This window comes from Meles meles, chromosome 14, assembly GCF_922984935.1.
Source record: "Meles meles chromosome 14, mMelMel3.1 paternal haplotype, whole genome shotgun sequence".
NCBI lineage: Eukaryota > Metazoa > Chordata > Mammalia > Carnivora > Mustelidae > Meles > Meles meles.
In genome coordinates this window covers 84,222,534-84,246,284 of record NC_060079.1, presented here as the reverse complement: position 1 = coordinate 84,246,284, position 23,751 = coordinate 84,222,534, and the positions used below count along the sequence as shown (strand labels likewise).

The 23,751-nt window shown below is 53.0% G+C and overlaps 1 protein-coding gene across 6 annotated transcripts in view; it reads left to right on the top strand.

Moving 5' to 3' along the window:
* The window catches only part of ANKRD10 (ankyrin repeat domain 10), a 31,916-nt gene that overhangs the window by 993 nt on the left and 7,172 nt on the right, over positions 1–23,751 (top strand). Inside the window, exons 1-5 of one of the 6 annotated variants that reach the window (XM_045978503.1) lie at positions 740–1,425; positions 2,081–2,233; positions 6,400–6,491; positions 8,749–8,862; positions 17,776–18,011. In XM_045978503.1, coding sequence (XP_045834459.1) covers positions 1,042–1,425; positions 2,081–2,233; positions 6,400–6,491; positions 8,749–8,862; positions 17,776–18,011 — 979 coding nt within the window. In that variant the 5' untranslated portion in view covers positions 740–1,041. The other 5 variants (XM_045978505.1, XM_045978506.1, XM_045978504.1 and 2 more) reach the window with 5 other exon arrangements.

The following is a 23,751-nucleotide window of genomic DNA, read 5'->3' as shown; positions in this document are numbered from 1 at the left end:
CCGGGGTCTCCCCCAGCCCCCGAGGCGGGGTGTTCGTCCCCCAGGTCGCGGCGACCCAGCGTCTGCGGTCCCGTGCTGACAGCCTCCCGACAGGCAGGCCCGCACTTTGCCTTCGGTCCTCCCTTGGAGCGCGACACGGTGCGGCAGGACGGTGCGGCCCGGCGCTCGCAGCCTCACTGCAGTGTTCCCTCTGGGTGTTCGCGGCCGGGGGCCCGCGGGTCCCGCCGGGGTTGGAGCCGCAACCGGCGTGAACGCGCTTGCCGGGTGCGGTGCGACAGTAAGGCGAGCCCCGCGAATTCAGGGTGGCGGGTCTACCTCTGTGGGTCACCAGGAGTGGGTCAGCCGTGGGCACCCCGGAGGCTGTTCGGGATTGGGCCTGGAGTGGGGCTCCAAGGTCTCGGACAGCCCCTCCCACCCGGGGCCCAGCTCCCCTGTTTGTACCCGCGGGAGGCCTGCCCTGTGCTGGGGCCTGGGCGGGAGCCCAGCTGGCGTGGGGCCCCTCATGAACCGTTCCCGTCTTCCAGGCGTTCCTGGAATGTGCCGGCCGCACCTCGCCTGACCCTTCACGGGAGCGAGCCATTGTTTAGAGTGTCTAGTCCCACTTGCTGTTCCAAGCTGTGGTGCGGAGCAGTGTCCCCCAGTTTCCTAAAGCAAGCCCACGGGCACCAGATCGAGGTCTGGGGAGCTCTTGCTGGCTCCTAGTAAGTAGGCTTTGGCAAGCCCCTGATTTTGATCCCGTGTCATTTATTTTGGACTTGCAACCGTTGGCCTTGTCCTTACCGTGGGCACTTACTGCCCCCCAGTACAGGAGTCACGGCGATATGCAAAAGCACACAGAAGGTGTGTCTCCGGATCAGCCGTCCCTCCCAGATTCTATTCCTGAAGCTGGAGATGGCGCTGAACCTGCGTGCTCCTGGAGCCACAGTCCGTCTCCCACAAGCGCCGGGGGCGGTGACCTGTCCCTTGCAAGGAAAGGCGTGCATTGTGGAAAGGATAAGAGATGCCGGGTGACATCAGGGTGTGGCCATCTGTTCTACCTCCATGCTCTGTCCTCTGGAAGAGGACTGTTGCCCCGGAGGGGAAATGGGCCGCAAGCCGTGGGAGGCCGCGTGGTTGGAGCCCTGTCAGTCTGCGGACAGCGGGCCTCATGGGACAGCTCCTGTCCTGCAGTGGGCACTTGCAGAGTGTGCCGAGCTCCTCCAGCCGGAGGCCGGCTTCTCGTCCGTGCCTGGCTCCAGACTGTCATCTTACCACATGCATGGTCCCCTTCGGTCCCCTGGGCAGCCACAGCGTCGATGTGCTGTACGCCTTTTTCTCCCCAGGCAGGGGGTGTTCAGGGCCAGGGGTGGGGGCCGTGCACCCCCACTCTGCACGTGGGAACTGGAGGCCTCCGCAGAGCTCTCCTTGAACGTGGCCTGTGTAAAGGTACGCGGAGCGCCCTCGTGTGCGGCGAGAACGGGCTTTCCTGTGAGGTGTTCACTGCGTCTGCACTGCTTTCAACGACCAGTCACTGGTTTTGTCCTGTGGCACGGCGCGTGAACGTGGCAAGACCCAGTTTTGGGTTTTTTTTAACATTTTGTTTATTTATTTGATAGAGATCACAAGTAGGCAGAGAGGCAGGCAGAGAGAGAGGAGGAAGCAGGCTCCCTGCGGAGCAGAGAGCCCGATGCGGGGCTCGATCCCAGGACCCTGAGATCATGACCTGAGCTGAAGGCAGAGGCTTAACCCACTGAGCCACCCAGGTGCTCCAAGACCCAGTTTTGATGGAAGTCTTGGAATTTCAGTCTTTGGTTTTTCAGTGGTAGGAAAAACAGTGTTTAAACATCTGTGGCATCAGTATTTTTGACTCTCTATTCCTGTGTACCAACTTTTTTTTTTAACTAGAATAAGGAAAAATATTTTTTCTTAATGCTTTTTTAAAATTTGTATTGGGAAGGAATGACTTCTGTTGTTCCCTTAAGCAGAGAAAATGCTGGGTAAAAAAATGCCACTTACCTTCATCACAGACTTCCAACCGTCGGGGTAGCCTGTGCAAGTGTACGACACTGACGCGAGTCGCCCCCTCCTGCCGTTTTCACAGCTGGAGTGCCTGATCCAGCTGGTGAGAGCCGGGGCCACGCTGGACGTTTCCACTACGCGCTACGCGCAGACCCCTGCCCACATCGCTGCTTTCGGGGGACACCCCCAGTGCCTCCTCTGGCTGATCCACGCCGGAGCCAGCATTAACAAACCGGTAAGGGCGTGCCGAGGACTAATGTGGTCTTTATTTTCTGTTTCCAGTTATAATTACATGGTGTCGAGTTTTAAACAGAGGCCGTAATTAGAGTTTGATATGTTAACCTCTGGGCTAGCTGGGATTCGTGTGCACGGACTCACTCTTGGCCAGGAGGCCCTTCCGCAGCCGTGCTCTCGGCTCCAAGAGCCCTTTGGCCCGTTCCGAGACTTAGCGAGACCCGCGGCGACCTGAAGTGGTTTGCCTGTGTTCCTGCTGGGGACTGAAGGCGTCTGGCCCGGAGCCCAGATTTCCTGGCTCCCCTGCTCACGCAGCGGCTCCGCTTCCCTTGCACACGCAGCCGTGAGATGCCCGGATGCCGGCAGAAGGGTCGGGCCGCCGTGTGCCTGCCTCGCTTAGCACAGCAGCTCCTGGCGTGGAAGTGCGGCCCGGGCGTGCGCCAGCTTCTCGCGGGCGGGTCACTGTTGCTTTCACTTCCCTGAAAAAACCTCAAGGAGAGAGTTTCACTTCCTGGGGACTCTTGTGTGGACACGTGTGTGGGTGTGGATGACTCGGGAATGTGTGGGCGGTGTGCCCCGAGGAGACCCCGCCCCGAGGGTGGACTTGTGTAGGGGCTTGTGCCTGGGCTCTGCAGGGCCGCGCCCTCAGGCCGTCCCTCTTCCCTCTTCCCTCTCCTCTCAGTAATCCTCAGGGGCCTGCCCTGTGCAGAATAGCGTGTGTTTCCTCTCTGCTTCGCCGTCTTTCCCAAGATTGACCCCTTGCTGCTGACCGGCCCCCTCCCCGACGGGTCACTCAGCGGCCACCTGCAGGGCAGGGCCAGGCACATGTCACCGTGATCTGTGTGTGAATTCCGGGGCTACGGGCTGTCGGCCCCACGCCATCCCTGCGCCAGGCACGCCCGTCCCCACCTGCCCCTTCCTGGCGCTGCCTCCTCTGTGCCCCGTCCTCCTAGCAGAGCGCCTGGGGCCCCCGGGGTGCCGTGCCCACCTGACTCTGCTCCCTGGCTTGGGGCAAGTCCTTGCGCTCAGTGTGCTTGTTGACGACGTAGGGATGACCCACGAATGGTAGGGATAGAGGATATGGACCTTTAGAATATTCTGTTGGTTTTCTTTTTCTTTTTTTTAAAGATTTTATTGATTTATTTGTTTGTTTGAGAGAGAGTATGAGCAGGTGCAGTGAGGGATGGAGCCGAGGGAGAAGCGATTCCCCGCTGAGCCCAGGCGCACGGGGCTCCATCCCAGGACCCTGAGATTAGGACCTGAGCCCGAGGCAGACACTTCACCTCCTGAGCCCCCCGGTACCGCTCTGGTGGTTCTGCCTTTCAGAGCATCTAAATCTAGAAGCTTTTTCTCACGTGCCCTGGGACAGCAGCCCAGTCTCTGCTCTGGACCAGGGGCTGCCGCTCCGGGTAGTCCGTGCAGGGCCCTCTGCACTCTGCTCCGGGCACAGGAGTCCCCAGACCTCACCCCTCCCAGCACCCCCAAGCCCTCTGGCATCCGAGGCTGTCACCCGGGGTCACTGGGCACCCGGGCACGGCTGCCGACAGGGTCTCGGCTGCCGACAGGGTCTCGGCTGCGGTGTGCGCGTCAGCTGTCTCCGAGTGTGGGGCGTGGCGGCCGGCCTGCTGGGACAGGCCCCCGCTGACCTCGGAGGTCACAGCAGCCCTCGTGTTAGCTCCCCGCACCCCAGTGTTGACTCAGCCTGAGGTGGACGGTTTCTCGTCTCCCACGCAGACTGTTCCAGAACCCGATCCAGGATTTCCTAAACCCGTCTCCGTGCGTGCTGTTTCTCTGGACCTGCCCTGGCATTTCTTCTCCTGTTTCAGTTGCCACCCACCTTCCCGTCTCCATCTTCTGGCCCAGTGGTTAATGCCATCAGTTCGTTGTTCTCGGGTCTGACAGAGACTGTTTGCGGCCTCCAGACCTGGCGCTAGGGGTCGCTGAGACACGGCCTGTGCCGCCTGGAGCCTCCGTTTACCCCCAGAGAAAGGAAGTCCGTCTCCAGGTGACTTATTCTCGGGGGGTCTGTGGCCACGACCCACGGGCCACAGTCCCGCAAGGATTACAAGCTATCAGCGCTTTACTCCCATTCTAGAGTTCTAGAGTTTTGGGGACACTGTTCCCTCCTCTAGCTTCTGGGAGCCAATAGAAGTACGTTTCTGTAGCCGCGGCTCAAGGTGACCTGCCCGTCTTCAGACTCGCTTCCCCTGTTACTCACTTTGCCCGCAGCAGTTCTGGAATCACACTCCAAATAGTTGGTATTTTTGGAATGTGACTTGTCTGGGCTGGAGAAGTGCGTAATTGAAACGGCTCCTGGTCTCGCCGTCTGGGCCGCGTTTTTCGGTGCTGGTCCCTCCCCTCCCGGCCTGATGGTGTTCTTGGAGGGCGCGAGAGCAGGTTTGGTTTCCTCCTCTGTCCTCTCTTACTGTCCCACCGTCTTCCTGAAGCGATAGAGAGACTTTGACGTTCCTTTCTTGCTCCAAAGGTAGCTTTAAAACCCTTTTCTGTTTCTGGGGGGCGGGGGAGGCCGCTGCCAGCTCCCGTCAGTGTCCTCGCCACTCCTCCTGGCGGTTCTTGGGTACAAGTGTCACATGTCCTGGTTATATTCCTCCTGTCCCCTCTGCCCCTGTTTGGGAGGATGGGGTAGGTCTTTGCTTTGTTAAGAAGCTGAGGGGCACCTGGGGGCCCAGTCGGTTGAGCGTCTGCCTTCGGCTCAGGTCATATCCCAGGGTCCCGGGATCGGGTCCCGCATCAGCTTCTTGCTCCACGGGGCACCGTTTCTCCCTCTGCCCCTCTCCCCGCTCATGCTCTCTGGCTTTCACCGCCCCCTCTAATAAATAAATAAGCCTTAAAAAAAGAATCTGAGTTCATTCATTGGATGGCTCCCTGGGTAGCCCCGTGGAGTTCTGTTTGTTTCTTCAGAAATGGGCTCATTCTTACTCTGAGCGCACGTCCGGTCGGGGCTCACACTTTCTGTCCACGGCGCGCTGGAGCGTGAGGTGACGGCTGCTGGAGAAGCAGCTAGCTCGCTTCTCCTGGCCTGGCTCCCTGCGACCTGCCCGAGCTCCGGTGTGCTGGTTTATGAGGGAACTGTCCTCGGTGCCGTGCACGGGCCGCTGCCCCGCACTTTGTTACAGGCCGGGGGGGGGCTGCTCTGCTGCCGGGCTCGCCTTCCAGGGACCGGGCGGTGTGATGACTCGGGAGCGGTGCTGCGGGGCCAGGCGGGAGGTCCTGCCTCCGTGTTCCCGACAGGAACGACTTCCTCCTTGGTGGCTGCATCCCTCTCCTGCTTACAAACCAGAGCGCCTGTGACAGGCAGCGTGTTTCGGACGTTGTCCTGCTCATACAGCGCGAACTAATCCGTCTTTGCGGTCCTTCCCAGCACCGCTCGCCTGCCCTGCCCTCCCGCGGTGTTCCGGAGCATCAGTACCGCTTTGCTGCAGCCTTCCTTGGGGTCTTTGGGTGGCGCTGGCTGGGTGTGGCCCCAAGTCCTCTTCCTCCTCATTCGTGGTCCCTTGACCTCAACCCTCCTTGTCTAAAGTGTCGGCGTAATTAGGACGTGAGGTGCAGGGGGGGCACCCCGTGTGGGTAGACCAGACACTGGATAGTGTGTGCTGGTCCTTGGCCTTGGTTCCTTTTTTTTTTTTTAAGATTTTATTTATTTATTTGACAGAGAGAGATCACAAGTAGGCAGAGAGAGGAGGAAGCAGACTCCCTGCTGAGCAGAGAGCCCGATGCAGGACTCGATCCCAGGACCCTGAGATCGTGACCTGAGCCGAAGGCAGAGGCTTTAACCCACTGAGCCACCCAGGCGCCCTCGGTTCCCTTTTTTAACCTATTAGAGGATCGTTGTTCTGGGTTTTGTCTACAACTCATTTGTGCTGAGAGCCACCGTAAGATGATTTCCCGCCTTCCCTGTGGCGTGTCCGTGCTGTCCCCGCTGGAGAGGCCCCATGACTCTTCAGTCTTGACGCTGGGATTCAGAAGAACGCGCCCCTTCTGTGGCCGACGTTGATTTTCTGCCCCGTGTCTCTCGCCACGTCAGATCTGACTTGCGTGGTGTTTGGTCTCCAGGACGGATGAGGTACTCGGTCTGTGTCCGTTATCTTACTTGAAAACGTCCGACTCCTGTTGGATCTGATGCGGTGTGTCCTTCTGTTGTTGCAGGACTGTGAGGGCGAGACCCCCATTCACAAGGCGGCTCGCTCCGGGAGCCTGGACTGCGTCAGTGCCCTGGTGGCCAACGGGGCCCACATCGAGTAAGTGCCTTCGCGTATCCGTCCCGCAGAGACGCGGTCGGGGCGCTGTGCTCACAGGCGGCTCGTCCTGAGCAAGCGGCAGCCCTCCCCCGGTGTCTCCGTTAGCGGGACAGCCCCGCATGGTAGGTCCGCTGGCGCGGGTGCAGGCTCTGGTGCGGGCTCTGGTGCGGGCTGACGGCTGGCGGGGGGAGCTGCTTCTCAGCACCCCGGGCTTGTTGCCGCGACAGCGTGCGACGAGGGAGAGAGCAGTGAGCTAAGTACGGCGGAACCTGGCACTGTTGACTCGGCCACTAACTAGTTGTGTCACCGCGGGCAAGTCGTCAGACTTACTCTTGCCAGTGTTCGTTTGGAAGCGAGGCCCTTGCGCTGGATGAGCATATCTTGTCGGCCTCTCTGGCCCCCGCCTGGCAGACAGTTAGCTTCACTGAGTTGCGATTCTCTCATCTCCTAGCAGATGTGAGAACCCTACGTTTTAGAGCCGATTTTGACTCTTAATGATTTATCGCTACTTGTAAAACAGAGCCAGATACATTAGAGACGTCAGACTCCCTCTGAGCCCTTGAGGCCGGTGACATTATTATGGTCTCGTTTTACCCAGTTTACGGGAGCTCGTTGTGCGTGGCCCGATGGAAGAGTGTTAATGCTTCAGTGCGTTAGTTTAAAGACGTGGGCCTCTGCGCAGAAGTCACTAGCTAGCCGTGGCGTTGAACGTTTATTTTAGGTATTAAATTCGTTTGTATTAACTTTATCTGAAAGATTGATATTGTAAACATTTTTCTCCTGCAGTTCACGGCATTAACACAGTGGATGCGGTTTTTACCCTTAAATGTTGATGTAAGCTCTAGAGCTGTGATAACCTGAGTAACTATGACGTCAGCTTTTCTGTTTTGAGTGTCTTGAATATTTCTTAAAGATTAATTACAGACCACGCTATTCTGATTGGAAATGTGAAAATCTAGACTTTGGGAGAAGTAAAGCCCCAGAACTAACCTAGTTTAACCCTTTGGTTTCCACTGCATTGTTTTGACTCTGTTACAACAGAGTCACTGAAAACGGATCCTGGTAGCAAACCATATGTAGCCTAACTAATGCCATGCTCAGTGCCAGGGGCCGTCTTCGGCTCCTCGGATCTTAGCTTCTGTTTCATTTAAGTATTACATTGTTCAGTCATTAGTTTGGGCTTGGATCTTTTATTTCCATAGAAATCCGGTACTTAAGTACGCCCTGTGTTAACTGTTACGTTGCAGGGCACCTCGTGATTTCCTATAGCTCTGACGTCAGGTAATGTAAAAACGCTGGAGAATACGAGTATGTATTATGCAATTTGAGATGATTCTCAATGGATTGCTTCAAAGTGAAGTTATATGTGCATTTTTTTAGCTGTGTTTAAATTAAAAACTCAGATCTTTAATTTTAATAACAGAAGCTTTGATTATGAAATAATGTCATATAAGATCAATAATTAAATCGCTTGTCATTTGTTGAAATAATAATTAGAAATTGACCTTTTTAATGACTTATTTTTCTAAACAATAGTCTAATTGGTCCTGAACATTTTACTACTACATATTAGCTCTCTTCATTTCAATGACTAGCTTAATCCTTTGAGCCAATAAATATTTATCTGTATCCTTTTTTTAATAGGTGTCTTTCTAAAATAAGAACCTTTTATTTACAATTCTGTCCTTGGTTACAGGACCCTCGAGTGTCTCTTTTCCACCAAGTGTGACTGAGCCTGGCCTCGAGTGCCGGGCTGGTTTTCCTTCTCACTATGAGAGCCACTCCCTCGAGACCCTGCACTATGGTGATTTCCCTTGCCTGAACCTTCAGATGTTTTTTAGAAGAAATATTTAGCCTGAGCCACCTAGCCAAAAGCGATTCTTAAAATTCTGTCTTTGGCCTGGAGTCAGAGCACAAAGAATCCATTGTATATGTGCTTACTTAGTGGTTACTTAGTTTTAACATCTGGAGAAATTGCCAGTTTTGCTGGGAAGCTAATTGGTAAATTGCTTTTTGATGTCTGTTCTGTACATTTTTATAGTTTAACACTTTCAGCCTACCTACAGGTGATAGTTTGAGTCCCCCGAATTACGAATTACGATACTTAGTTGTACTGCTCACATGGTAAAGAGTAGTCCTAGCAAATACAATGCCTTTTTGTTTTGTTCTGTTTTGTGTCTTAAGAGGATCGAGGGGCACAGTTTATTTAATTAATTTATTTAATTTACTTACCTAAAGTGATTTATGTTTTTTCCAGTTCACAATGGGCCAGATTATTAATTCTTCATATTACATGCTATAATGTGAACCTTTCCTTTTGCTGTGAAGAGATCGAAAGCTGTCTCCTATCAGTGTTTTGTCACACTTGGTGGTGATTATTAATTTTGTTATTAATTCCTGCTTTTTTTTTTTTTTTTTAATGTATCAGCTTCATAAAGTGGCCAGAATCTTAAGTTGCTGCTTTTTTGGTCACTGGGTAGATGACGACGAGGGCGAGCGTGCCCCGCGTCTGTGGTTAGAGTGGTCTGTTGTGTAACTCACTTGTCGATATAGGCCGCATCTGTACGGTGAGGCATGTCAGCCGCTGGGCACCATGTGTCACATTTTCTAGCACCACACGTGAGTATGTTGATGGAGTTTTTTTTTTTTCCTTCTCTTATTTTACATCTCGAGTTTTGGTGCCAAGTTTTCTTTTTGTCGTGAGGTTTTGTTTCTGGCTTCTGCGACGGTCATTGTCGTTTGCCATCATTGCCATCCCACAGTAAAGCTCTGTAGGACGGAGTGGTACTTCTGTGACCGGGTTCAGTGTTTGCATACTTTAAACTGCCGGAACCTCCGCAGACGCTTGTCGTTCTCGTGCTTCTCAAGCACAGCCGGCACCTTTCCAGTTCTTGAAAGCGAGGTTGTCCCCATCCTTCATTTGGCTCGTGTGACGGTTCCGTCTGTCCCTGCAGCCCCTGCCGAGTGCTGCCCCCTCTCGGGTTTGCGTCAGAGGAGAGGCACGGGCTAACCTGTAAACCGCCATTGCCTCTTTTTGATGATTAAATGAGTAGCAGTGTAAGAGTCTGCCTGTGATTTTGGAGAAAGCAAGAAGACTTGCTATCTGTCTGCTGAGAATTGAGACAATCAGGTACCGACCTGGTAAACTGCAGATTCCAAGCCTCAGATTATCTTTATTCTCAGTGTCTGGGCACCAGTTAATTTCGGTTACTCTGTTTTCTTGACGGTGAAGTGAATGTATCCCTATCAACCAGGTATTGAAATTGCCTTTTTTAAGCCTCTGAGAAGAAATACAGGGACCCGTGGGATTTAGAGAGAAACCACCGTTGGCTGGGCTTTCAGGCAGATCTGCTGGCCCGTTTCGTGCCCCGCCACACGCGTGCTGCTGTTGAATGAGGCCGTGGCAGAGTCTCGGAGCAGCCGGTAGGGGAGCGTTTCCGTGGAAGCCACCAATTCCATGGCGACCGGCTCTTGAGACGGGCGGCTACTGCATTCCCGCTGAACCGGTCTGACCCCCGAAGAGCTCCCCCGCGGTCATCAGATAACGGAGAAGCATCAGTAGCCTGACGTAAGCCAGTTCAGTGACTCGCTCTGGAAGCATCCTTCTTGCCTAATTTAGAAAACAGGCACAGTTGGCTGGAGTCACAAACGTCTAAAATGTGATCTTAATGGATTTTGTTTTAATGTCGCAAAAACATCTGCACTACTGAACTTTGAGCCATTCTCAATGGAAATTGAGTAGGTTTAGATCGGTTTGTCACTGGTGGTCACGTTCACGACCCAGCCCCGTGCGCTTACCCAGAGAGCCCTCTGGAGGCAGAATCCCTTGAGGGCACTGCCTGCCTCGAGCACCTGTCATGTCCCCTCGGGAGTTTGTTCGGAGCTCCTGCCCAAGGCCAGATGTAGCGCACGCTCCCTGTGGTAGCCCTTTCTTCACTTGTGTTTGGAACTTGGGGTTTCTTTTCATTGGTTCACATATTTGCCCCTGAGAAGAAGAGTCCGTGGATTTTATTAGAATTGTAACTCTGAACTCGTTTCTGACTTTGGGCTTCTGCGTTCGCACCCTCCTCCCCCTAGTCTTGCCTCCCTTACCTTGGTGTCTCTCCAGCAGACGCGTCCCGTCTTGCTGGTTCCTGGCTCTTCCCCTTGTGCCGGAGAAGCTACCGGCCCGGGGCAGGAGGGGCTCCCCCAGACAGCTCCGAAGCGCTTTCCGCCCACCCAGCGCCCCTGGAGCTGTTGACGCGTGTGGGGTTTTGATTTGTTTCATAACACCTCGAGTAACATGGACTTGGATAATTGTTTAATCATGGCTTTCTAAACAGTGCTTTCAAGTAGCCAGTGATTTCCAAATCTCTTTTTCCTCCGCTGAGTTCTCGTGGAGCTCATGAAGCCTTTATCAGCGCCCCCCCACACCCCCCCCCCAACGACACTCTTGTTCTGTTTAACGTGTGCAAACATGATTGGGGTTCACTTGCCCTCCACGATGTTGACCTTGAAATGAAAACTTGGCACCAAATGTATGCAGGTAAATACTTTAAAAAATGGTTTTTTCCTCTTGTTATCTGAAGACTGTACTTAAAGTCTTCGTAATTTAAGAATTTGGATACCAAAGGGTTAAAAATACATGGTTTTTTTTTTACTGAAGAAATTTTAGATGTTTGCTAATGTTGTCTGTACAAATGGACATTTAGTGATTTTTTTTATCTTTTTTTTTTTTTAATGATTCCATGTATCTGCTTATTTCCATCTAGGAATAGTTACTAATGTATTTGAGATTCAGCAAACCAAATTTTAAAGTACCCAGAATCGTGAGTGAATGGTTTTTAGTCCATACTGTGAAACTTGTGTTGAAATATTGACATATTTAAATGGGTTTCCTGCCGGAAGCGGCTGCAGGTGGAAAGGCAGCGGCGTGGAGCCACGGCTCCCGGTCCAGGCGGTCCCGTGACAGCGGCCCCGCGCACCGACCGCGCCTCCGCACCCCGTGTGTGTCTGTGTACTTTTAATCCAAATGTTGCCTGCGAATATGTGATCCCTTATTATTTCAGTGTCCTGTGTCATGAACCATTGCCCGTTTTAAATCACAGAGAAGATTCTGAATCTGTAAAACCTACACGTGTCAATGTCTTACAGCTACGTAATTCGAATTGACTTGATTTTTTCAAGTAATCCTAGAAAGGGGGAGCATTCCATATAGAAACCGCTGAGAACTGCCACAGGTGCTTCTCCGAAAACCTTACGGTTGTGGCATTGAGTGCTCAGTATGGCTTCCTCTCTCCACACGGTTGAGGTATTTGTTGCGGTGATTGGTTTTAATGCTAATCTAGGAATTCAGATATAGAGTCTAGACTTGCATGCTTTGCTTACCCTAATTTATGATACCTGCCTTTTATTTGTAACTAACAATAGTTAAGTTGAGATCAGAGTTTTAACAGAAATACTATTTATAGAAAAATTGTGGTTATCTTTTCATTGTCCCATGGCATTAACAAAAAGAAAACATCCTGAAGGAGATGTGACGGCTCAGATGCTAAACATGATATTTCGGTGATTGCCTGATCCGTGGTTTCACGCAAATTAAAGAAAAAACTGTTCCTCCCAGAACGGCTTCTTGTCTCTTCCAGGGACGTGACACTGTAAGTGGAGAGCGAAGGACTAGCTGGCCACCGAGGGACGTTTGTCTCCGGGTGCTCTAGGGAGGGCCCCTCAGTACAAGACACTTGAATTGTCTGTTCAGAACGTCACTGCAGAAAGCACAGTATCTCAGCATTTGTGCGTTAGTTTCAGGAAAGCTTAAAAAAGTAACGTTTCTTTGCCAGTTATGCAGCGGAAGATGGACACTCGAACTCACAGTGACGATTGTTCTCTATCTTCCGTGTTTCCACACTGTGCTTCGAGGACAAGGCTAGGCGCCCCGGGAGGACATGGGTGGCTTGCTCTGAGATCACTTTCATAGTCTCTGTGAGTGTCCCAGGAGCTTCAGCCCACAGGTGCCAGCGCTGCGGCAGAGTGACCCCAGCCCGCCCCACCCCCCAGAAACTGGATCCTGTCAACTCTTTTTTCTTTTTCTTTAAGACCGTTGACTTTGGAAATTCAACACACTAGACCCACTTTGCACATCAAGGTGATCGATGTCTAATTTTAAAAATCTCTGCCCAGTTTCAAAGATTTTTCAGCTGGATATCAGAGCGGGTGAATGGAGAGCTTTTAGAAACGACCTCACAGCGCGTCCACGGGGTCCTCGTCTTCCGAAATGGACAGAGGTGAATTTCGGATCACACGTAGTCTGCGCTCCCCCAGGTGCATCACCCTGAAGATGCGACATTCAAAACCATACGCTTTTTTAAAAGATTTGGCCAGAAATGTGTGTGCTGCTGCCGTTACCACCCCGGTTTCCGTGTAAAGTCTAGGTTTGGAGAGTATTTCTGAATATTTCTTCCAGACACTTTAGAGCGTTCCCTTTGGACTAGCGTGTGTAGACTAGTTGAGACTGACCCCAGCCCCGCGCCTGACCTTGGGAGGAGCGCTCAGGGGCGAGTGCGGCCAGGCATGCCGCGCGGGGGCAGTGCGGTCGGGTGAGCGGCCAGGCTCTTGGTTTCGGCTCAGCTTGAAGCTGAGCCCCCACAGGCTCCTCACTCAGCCAGCGGGGTGGGGGGGATCTGCTTGGGATTCTCTCTCTCCTGTCCCTCCCCCTGCTTGCACACACTCTGTCTTCCTCTCTCGAAAATGAATGAAGTAAAAAGTACTGTTCCAGACCTAGCGCAGCACGGGGATGGGGAGCCGTCCTGCCCCTTCCAGGTTGCGGTCAGAGCCCCTGACCGTCAGGAAGATGAGGGAGGGAGCTGAGTTTTCATTTCTGTTTCAACTCTGAACACCAAAGTTCAGTTTGATAAATTGATGGTACATTGTCACCAGGGACACCGTTTCAGCTCTTACAACAACAGAATTGAAACACTCTGGAACAAGGTGGAAAAGCATATGTGGAAAACAGATTGAAAAAGCTGAGCCTCTCTTGAGTTTTGAGAACGATTCCATTTAATGATTGCTTATTCTAGTCCTGGATGTGGAAACCCACATGATTTTCAGACTGAGGCACGTTGGAAAGTCCCCTCTGCTTACTGAGCTGTGAAAAGGCGGCTTGAGGGCGTCTGGCTGGTGAAGGCCATTTTCACCTCCCTCATTGCAAGCACATGGCCTGATCGTAAGACACCAGAACTTGTTAAAATTTTATTTATTTATTTGACAGAGAGAGAAAGATCACAAGTAGGCAGAGAGGCAGGCAGAGAGAGAGGGGGAAGAAAGCTCCCCGCTGAGCAGAGAGCCCGATGCGGGGCTCGATCCCAGGACACTGGGATCATGACCTGAGCCGAAGGCAGAGGCTTAACCCACTGAGCCACCCAGGTGCCCCGACACCAGAACTTTTAACAGAAAACACACAAGTGGAATAGGGATGATTGTCCTGCTGCTTTCCGTGTGCTCTCGGTGGCTTATAGTTTCCCTCTGGATATTTTTCTTGGTACTTAGCATTCTGTGATTTAACTGATTTGGCAGCTTTTTAAAAGTTGTTTGTTTGAATTGAGTAGTACATAAAATTTCTAGAAAGAGAACTTTGAGGAACCCATGGATAGGTACGGTTCATAACAAGAGAGGACCAGTTAGCAGGATCCTCTGCCGGCCACCGTTACTCAGCAGACCCCGTCTGCTGTTGGTTTCTGTGTGCCCCATAAACTAAGAATGATCTGTACCCTTTTAAGTGGTTGAACGAAAATCAAAAGAATAATTATTTTGTGACAAGTTAAAATTATATGAAATTCTTGTGTTAATGTCCACAAATGAAATTTCATTAGAACCTAGCCTTGCTCTGTTGCTCTGTATCGTCCATGGCCACCTTGAGGCCAAAAGGACAGACCTGAGTGGTTGTGAGCGGGGATGGCCAGGAGGGCCAGTGGTCGGTACTTGCAGCCGTCAGAAGGGGAAGCACCCGCCTCGGGATCAGCATGCCCCAGCGCTCCTGTCCAGGCAGTGTCTTAGCGTGCGCTCTGCAGTGTAAGCAGAACAGAATCCGGGGGTCAGACGTTTGGCAGGGTAGACGATGGGAGGGTAGCGGTACGTAAGTGGGGGGGCCTGTTGGTATGTGACCGAATCCGGTGTTCGGAGACCCTTTGGCTGGAGAGGAGCGTGAACCGGGTGTCGTGTGCATTCGGTGCTCGGGGATAAGGGAAGGAATATACAGTTGATCCTTGCACAACGGGGGCCTGAGCTGTGCACGTCCTTTCACGTGTGGATTTTTTCTTTATAAATGCGGTGCATACTGTAAATATATTTTCCTTGTGATTTCCTTAATAACAGTTTCTTTTCTCTGGCTTACTGTATTGTAAGTATATAGTATATAACACGTATGACGTATAAAATATGTACTCATCAGCTCTGTGTTATCGGTAGCTGTTCTGGACGACAGTAGGCTCTCAGTGGTAAAGTTTTGGGGAGTCAGAAGCTACGGGTGGGTTTGCGGCTGCACAGGGGTCCGTACGCCCAGCCCCTCCTTGTTCAAGGGTCTTCTCAGGTCGCTGGAAGTCTGTAGCTTACTGGGAGCAGAGAGAAGATAGTGTGCGTCCCTGTTTCTGATAATCCTGTAGGGACAGGGCCAAAATGATTAGCTCCTGATTAGTTGTTCACAGTCATCTTATGTCCCAGATTCTGCTCCTTTGTCTTCTAGAATGTCTTGATCTCCCTTTTGGATCCCTCTGACTTCTCGTCCCACCAGGGTGTGTGCGGACCAGCGTCCGTCAGGTCTGAGCAGTGAGCGTTCCTTCTTGCCTGCTCGGTCAACACACGGGGTGCACATGGTGTGGGTTGGCCGCAGCCCTTCTGTTGAGTTTTGAAGTCAGTAACTCATGTGTGCGAGTGTTCGACGGTCGGGGGGGGGCCTTGCCTTCCTGTCCCAGGTCCCGGCACACGCCCCCACCCAAACGCGGGCCATCCCCAGAGTCCCCGGCGGTCGGTGCCGGTCGGTGCTTGTTTTTCTCTAAGGCTGTATTTCCTTGGGAAAACAGTCAACTTGCTATTCTGACCTAAGTCCAGTCTGGTGTTCTGTTTCTGAATGGAAAGTGAAGGCTTTCAGTGTGTTTTGGAAATTCTTCTCCACAGCTTGAGCCTGTCGGCTGCTCTGTCAACGGCTCTGTTTTCCTCCGTGAGGTCGTGGCAGCAGATGCCGCTTCAGACCGTGTGTGCTGCTCCCCGTCATCCTCTGGGCTGCCCGAGAGTCCTCCCTCCCGTCAGCCTGGCTCCGTGTTCTCGGATGCTGGAGAGCAAGTCCCTTTTTCTGTGTGGAAGCAATCATTTAATAAACTTTGCGTATGTTCCAGGTCTTCTTTTTTCCAAATTTTGAAGAATTAGACTTTTTTTTTTCATGTGGCTACCTGTTACCCTATTCACATTCTTTTTTTTTTTTTTTTTTTTTTTTTTTTTTAGATTTTATTTATTTATTTATTTGACAGAGATCACAAGTAGGGCGAGAGGCAGGGAGAGAGAGAGGAGGAAGCTGGCTCCCCGCTGAGCAGAGAGCCGGATGCAGGGCTCGATCCCAGGACCCTGGGATCATGACCTGAGCCGAAGGCAGAGGCTTAACCCACTGAGCCCCCCAGGCGCCCCCACATTCTTGACAGTAGACCTTTCTGGACAATGGCCCTGGGGGCGGCCCCCGAAAATTAACACACTCACTCGGCTAAACGCCCGGCTTACTGTTACTGATCAGGAGCGTGACAGCTTCGGAAACTAAGTGTGTGGTCACTTTATGTACGAGGAAGTGACGGAGTTCATGCTGTCCTGATGTCGGCGTTGCCTTTCCGCTTAGCTTCTCCATCCGCATCAGAGCAATCCCCCGCTGGAGAATACTCGTTCAGGTTCCTAGCCTCGGACTCAGTGGCAGGTCTGGGCCACAGTGGTTCTGCGCTCAAGTAGGAAACTTGCTGGGTTTCCGCGATTCTCAGGTCTTGTCTTTATTACATCTGATCAAACCGAGTTTGGGCTTTGGCCTGTCTCCGACACGTAGGATACATTTCTTTATCTCGGGCTTTAAAGAGCAGAGACATGTTAGCGATTATCTAAAACTGCACAGGTTTTTCATTTCTGAGTTGGAGCGTTAGGCGCACGAGGGCTGGAAAGGCTTGTTGTTCTCTTCACCGTGAGAACCCCTGTCTGTCCCTGCCTGGCGGTCGTTACTCCACGTTCACGTCCGCACCGGGAGCAGGCCTCGCCGTGCTACGTGGATCACTTGGTGAGACCACAGGCCGGTGGCCCGCTCAGCCGAGCAGACGTGGGAGCCGGGCCCCGTCTGGTGCTCACACTCTCACTCCATCGGCCTATCTGTCTCCCTGGCTCGCACTTGACCTCACGGGGCAGGGTGTTTTTCTTGTCTTGCGTTAGTATTTAGCATTTCCTAGTGGAGGTTTACAGGTGGCTCTTTCGTATTTGTGGGATTGAGGTGGTTTCCTTTGCCTTCCGCCACACCTCCTGCTTTAGTCTGGGTCGTGGCTGCTGTAGGGGACCCTGACCTGCATCTGTTGGCGTGGCCGGCCACGTCAGCTGCCGCGGTGTGCACTCGGAGCAGTGATAGGACTCCCCCCGCCCCGGGACGGGACCCCGGGAATCCCCTGCTCAGTGCTCTCGATGCCAGCGTCCTCCCACCGCAGGCTTTCCGGCACAGGCCAGAGAGCCGCGTCAGACACACAGACCCGGCCTCTCGCACCTCCCCCAGTGGTAAGTTCTGGTCGCCAGGACCTCCTTCCGGACCTCCACTTACAGTGTCACGGGCTAGCATCAAATCTGGCTTGTCGGAGCGCTGTTTTGAGGAAGCCGATCGTTACGAATGCCATGGACAATTGCAGTACATGTTTGTTTGTTACGATTTTACTCGAGCTAAAGGAATGGATTATTACAGTTATGCAGATAATGTAGAATTCAGTTCCAGGTTAAGTCTGAAGTTAGCATAAATTTAGGTTCTTCAGACTGACCAAAGAAATGATTTTGAGAAGTTGAATAGGAAGATGCCTTTTTTAAAGTTGAGCGTGTTGATTTTTAAATGCCTATCTCCCGACCTCGCTTAGCGATCCGATGTGCGCAAGAGTCCCGTTAGCACGGCAGCAGGACCCGAGCTCCCCCGTAAGGGAGGCTCGCGGTACCTCCGTGTCCTCTTGCCGCCCCTCGAGCTAGTCAGTCAGGTCAGCAGGAGCAGAGACAGGTGAGCGCTCGGCGGGGTGTAACTCGCTGTTTTTGTGTCACACAGCCTGAGGAACGCCAGTGGCCTGACCGCAGCAGACATTGCTCAAACCCAGGGTTTCCAGGAGTGCACCCAGTTTCTCTTGAACCTGCAGAATTGCCACCTGGGCCGCTTCTGTGATAACGGCCCCATAAACGGGGGCCAGCAGAGCCGATTCCCTAATCATACTAGTGCGGGAGCCAATCGCAAGAGATGCTTGGAAGATCCGGAGCCCTTTGGAGTGAAGAAGGCTCGAACCGAAGGTGAGACCCCTTGGTGGACGGGAGGGGGGCATTCTTTCCCGTAACGTGTGCTCTTTTTTATGGCTGGAAGCGCCCTGGAGAGGAGACCTTCGCTTGAGGGTCCTGTACCCGGAGGAGCCTGGTGCGGTGGTGGTGTTTCCCCCTGTGGCCCCTGGAAGATTGGCCCTTTAGCCGAAGGGGAGCGGTGAGAGGGCGATGTTACAGCTCAGATGGAGGTGGGGGTGTACCTTTGTGCACACCCAGGGCTTTCTGCCGCGGATTAGAAAGATTTTTCTCTTTCCTGTACCTGTTTGAAATATAACTATTAAAGAAATCCGCCACCGTGCCTGATTTTTTTTTTGTTTGTTTCCTGTCAATGTCCCTGAGCTTATGAATAACATGGCTGGTCTGGTAGCAAAACACGGTCTCACGTCTGGGCAGGGAGAGGTTTGCCTCGGCTGGTCTCCGCACCCGCAGTGCGGTGTGTGTGTCGTGGCAAGACCCGAGGATACTCCTGGAAGGTAAGTGAGTTGTAGGTGAATTATAAGCGTTTTCCCGCCTTTTTATCTTCAGACGACGTTGGAGTTCACGGTGAAGCAGTCACTGGTCAGTCTCAGAGGAGAACACCTCCCCTTCACCTAGAGAAAATGCGTGTGTGCTCCTGTCTGTACGGGATCTCACAAGACAGACCGGGCAAGAGTATTGAACAAAGTGACACAGAGAGGGATGCGTAGAGGTGGCAGTGAAAAGTCATCACGTTGAAATTAGCGGGTCGGGTAAGAGCTGAGCATAAGGACAAAGTTGTGCCCTCTGATTAAAAGAATAAAAAACTGCAAGGAGAGCAGGAGGAAGACCTGGGCGGCTGACGGCCTCCGTTGCCTACACCCCACGTGGGTCCATGTGATCCTCTTTCCCACGCTGCACGTTTTCAGTCTGGCTGGAGTGCTTAGATGAAAACGATTTCTTTTGCTATAAAGTTGATAAAATTGTATTATCTGCTTTTAAATACTTAGTGACTATAGAAACTTCGGACTTTTTTGTGTGGAAATGAATGTATGAACTTGAGGGGGTGGTTTACGAAACTCCTGGTTTCTGTGAGTTACAGAACTCTCTAAGGCCGGAAGGGCATAGGCACGAACGACACGAACGGGTGTCCGCCCTCGCGGGGGCCTGAACAGGGAGCTGTCGTCCAGCACGGTCACTGATGTCTCCGTGTTCCGGCCGAGTCTTTCCTAACATATTCTAAAAGCCCTTTAGGAGCGTCCACTTTTTTAAAATAGTCTTTTCCCGTCCGCTTCATGCCTGGTTTCGTATTTTGGATGGACGTGAAGTGTCAGCCTCGTGGGCCCTCGGGCAGCAGACGGTGTGTGTCCGTGTGCACGGGTGCTGGTCCACGGCAGGAGTCCCGGATTCTGCGGGGCGGCTAGGACGGATGTCCCCGGACGTTCTAACGAGACTCAGACACGGGCCGAGTTTCTCCAGCGGGCTTTGCCAGCGGCTCCTTGCTGACGCCCCTGAGGAGACCTGAGCGTGCGTTTCCTAGACCTTGTCACCACGCGGACGGACCCGAAGAATCGGGCGGGTGGGTAGAAGTGGAGGGGGTTATTTCCCTCCTCCAGGCGGGTTTGTTTTGGTCGACGGTGGAAGATGCCCGTTTTGCCCCTGAGACTCCCTGAGCAGCCCGTTCCCGCTGCTCGGCCGGGGCACCGGCTTGGAAGAAGATGGGCCGGAGCCTGGGCTTTAGAGCACAAGGCCCCAAGGCTGGACTCTGCTGCCTGCCCCCGCGGCGGTCCCGTCCGTCAGCCAGCGCGGGAGACATCTGAGCCGGACCGTCCTCGCTCCCGTCCCCCAGGCAGTGCTGGTCCCGGGCAGCGTCTCCCACGTCCCTGAGCGTGTGCGTGTGTCTCCGGTCCTGGCTGTGGGAGCACGGACAGGCCTGCAGCCTTTGGCTCTTTCCTCGGGGCGGGGGGGCGAGTGGCCGTGACCGCTTTCATTTGATCATTACTGGGGGCCAGGGTGTGGGTCTCACGACTCGGCCCCAGCTGCCTGGTTTTCGGAAGGAAGTTGTGTTTGCCTGTGTGAGCACTTCCGCCCCAGGCTCGGGTTCCAGTAGGTGATTCAAGATACGTTGTAGTTCATTTTCCCTTAATATCTGGCCTCTCGTTTTGATTTGCATTTAAATGTCTGAGCTTCAGGTTCTGCTCGTTCTGAATTATTCATTTTGCAAATAAGTTTTTGGCTCTCACACCAGAGTAAAAATAAGCATTTTTTCCTTATACAATACATGCATGTAAAATACTTCTGAATGACCCCATGTCAACATATTTAAGAGAGTTAAAATTTCTGTCTCCCTTCCTTCTTCCCCAGTACAAGTTGGGCTTTTCTTTTAAGTGCCCGCAGCGCTGTCTGGGCCGTATGAAGGCCGAGCTTAGACCTTATCAGTGGGACTCAGGCCAGTCTTTCTGCAACTTAAAAGTCACGCACACTCGTGTTTTTAGTGTGCACTTTATGTTCATAAAGTTATTTCCAGAAGTTTCTCTGGTTAAACCAACTTTTTAAAGTGTGCCTTGTGAATTTATTTTTTTTAACTTTTTCCTCTGGTTTTTTTTTTTTTTTTTTTTTTTACTTTGGAATCCTGAGACTGAAAGTTCCCTACTCTTCTCCATAGAAAGTGGCCTCTGTCCCTGCTTCCACTAAACTATTTTCAGATGTTTTAATGTCTTTGGTGTGATTTTCCCTTGGAAACTGTGGATGGAAAAGAACTTGAAGGATTAATGATGCCACGGCCTGTCCATGTGGCTTGACCGTCTGCTGCCCCGGGGGCGTGGGCTGAACCTCCCCGGGGTCCTCCGGGAAATGCCCCCGCCCGACCATGCACACCAGGATCCCCTCCACCCTGCTCAGAGCACAGACCTAGTCCGTGGGGCCATGAACTCGAGCGTAAAGTCCAAAGTCGTTTCAACGGTTGATTCTGTTAAAAAGTATTTTGGCATTCATTTGGGGTGGCACAAGGAGGCACGAGTGTGTAAGTGGGTTTGGGGGTGTTTCCCCCCATTTATCGACCATTGGCTCGAGGTGGGATGACATGTCCTTCAGTGACAGCTGCTCCGTAACGGTTCTGTTAGTGTTTCTGTTCACCTTCAGGAGCAGCAGTACCGTTCCCCGTGTGTGTGGTCCTTGGAAAGCCGCCCAGACACCAGGGAGACTGGTTGGGAGAGAATGCCCGTCCTGTCCATGGGAGAGACTTCCCCCTTGTTTTAATCGGGAGTTGCTTTGGGTGCAGCTCCGGCGTCGGGGGCGGGGGGGGGGCAGTGTGATTTGCAGACTGAGCCAGCCAGCGGCTGCAGTTTTGCGACTGGGAACAGTTGCCATAGGAAGGAGCCTGTGTTGATACCAGATCTTGTTAGATCGGTTTTTAATTCAATGGATATAGTCCTGATCTTAGGATTTCATACGTAATGTGTAGGTATTGAACTTACAAAAGCACCTTTTAAGAAAACTACAGCATTATGGTTCTGTTTAAAATCAGCAGTGAGAAGTTTCACTTTCCCCCGGGATAAACTTCACATTCAGCAGTCTGCACTCCGGTCTTCGGTATCCGTCCGGACCACACGCGGAGACGAGTCGGGGAGCAGGACACGTCTGCCTGCTCAGAGCCGGAGCCTCAGCAGATCCACTGCCTTCCCAGCTAAAACTGTGGCTCCCTCGGGTTTGAGCCCATATGCTACAGACGCACATGACTGACTGAAGGTGTAGAGTCTAAGTTGTTTGACCAGAGTAAGAGAACAGTGCAGTTGGAATAACAAAGGATTGTTTTGTCTTAATCCCTGAAGAGGAAGCATCCAGTAACAATGATCTGAATGACACTTGAGAACCAAGCACTCTGTGATTTGCTCGGTGTCCGTCTTGAATTCCAGCCTCCGGAGGCTCCTCTGTTTCCAGAGCCATTAGCGGCTGTGGCCGGAGTCAGCCGTCCCGTGCACCTTCCCTCCTGCGCCCTTTCACAGAACCCCAAGGCCCCCCGTGGTGTTTCCAGAACTCCCACTGCTGCACTTGGGGCCGTGGTAGGAGCTTAGAGTCTGTGAAACATTCCCCCACGGTAGAACCGGCTTCATTCCGGCCTCAGGTCCTGCTTTGATTTAAACAGAACCTTTCTTTAAAAAGTAGTTATGCAGGTAAAATGTGCTAAGTGGATAAGAAATCGTTCGATTAATTAAGGCTGGTGGGAAGCCCCCAGGGGAGACTTTCTTTCCCGACGCCTTTAAAGGGGACGTGAGGGCTTGCCATTGGTCGGGGCTGCTGGTTCCGCGGGGAGACCATGGGCGTGCATCCTGGGGCTCCTGGCCAACTCCCCTTGGGGGCTGACCACACCTGGGACCCCCACACACTGACACCCTGAAGATGCACAACGGGGGATCACGAGTCCATGTCACGAGCCCAGCCTCACTGAGGTCTGTCGTGCAAACCTGCTTGGCAGTGTTTGTGTGCCCGACGGCTCCCTTGTGCTGGGTCCAGGGGTTCGCGCCCTGCTAGCCAGCCAGAGCACCGGCACCTCACAAGGGTGTGACCATAGAGATTGAATTTTGCTTTTTAAGAGATGTTTCTGCCTTGAGTGTTAAAATAAGCCTGAGTGGGCATTCTTCAGGAGCCCTAAGTAAGCTTGCAGGTGTCCTTGGCAATCGGAGTCTTGTGTTTGGGGGGTGCCGGGCTGGCTCACGAGCCTGTGGTCATGAGTTCAAGCCCCACGCTGGGCATAGAGTTCACTACTAGAAAGTGAAACATAACTCGTTTTTGTCCTGCACATGCTCCTTCCCGGCCGTACCGAGCCAGCTCCGGAATCCGCTTCCCGGCAGCACCCTCCAGTGTTCCCTGCCTTCCCAAAGCCCAGGGACACCTGCCCCCGGGCTTTCAGGCCGCTCAGGTGTAAAGCAAACACAAGGCTGTAGAATCTGAGAGCCGGCCGCGGGCTTCTGACGGCCGTACCAGTGACCCAGTTCTGCATTCGGACCGTGGTCCGTCATGCTCGCAAAGTCGCCGGTGCAGGAAGGAGGCCGGGAGGTTTTGTTGGGCCGCCGCTAGGCCGTGTCCTGCCGCGGCTAATGTGTGCTAGAATCTTGTGTCCTCGACAAATGCCTCCTGCGGCCGAGTGGGAGGTAAGGACTTCTTTTAACTAGGTGTGTCGTCTTTGCTCTTTCCTGTGGAGGGAGGGAGGGAGGTGGGAAGAGAAGGTGCTGCCGCGCCGAACCCCAGAGAGCATCAAAACCGACGGCTTGGGGGGAGAGACCTCGCTTTCTGTCTGCGAGGCGGCCTTTCTCAGACGCAGCGTGGCACGTCTCCGTGGCTCCTTTGGCAGAGACGAACGGGTGTGGGAGAGGAGTCCGGTCGGAGCCAATGCTCCGACCGTTCTGAGGGGCCGGCGTCCATCTCGGTTCGTGAAACACTAAATTGCGCCTGTGCTGCTGGTTCATAGATGCTGGAATGACCCAGGGTCCTGGCGCAGCTGGGTTACCTGCCGCCGAGTTTTCAAAAGCCTTGCAGGTGCTTCGCGGCAGCGGTGCTCTACGGAGTCGGCCTGTCTGGAGAACCCTGGCCCGAGTGCGGTGGCGTGTGCCCCCCGTGGAAGAGTTTCTTGACTACGGATAGGAGAGCCTTCGGTGGGTTTCATTTTTGTCCCGTTCTGTTACGAGGAGCCGTCGGCACTGACGGCGTGCCTGCGAGATGGGCCCCGTGCTCTGCGTGGGTCTCGTTCCCAGAGTCATTT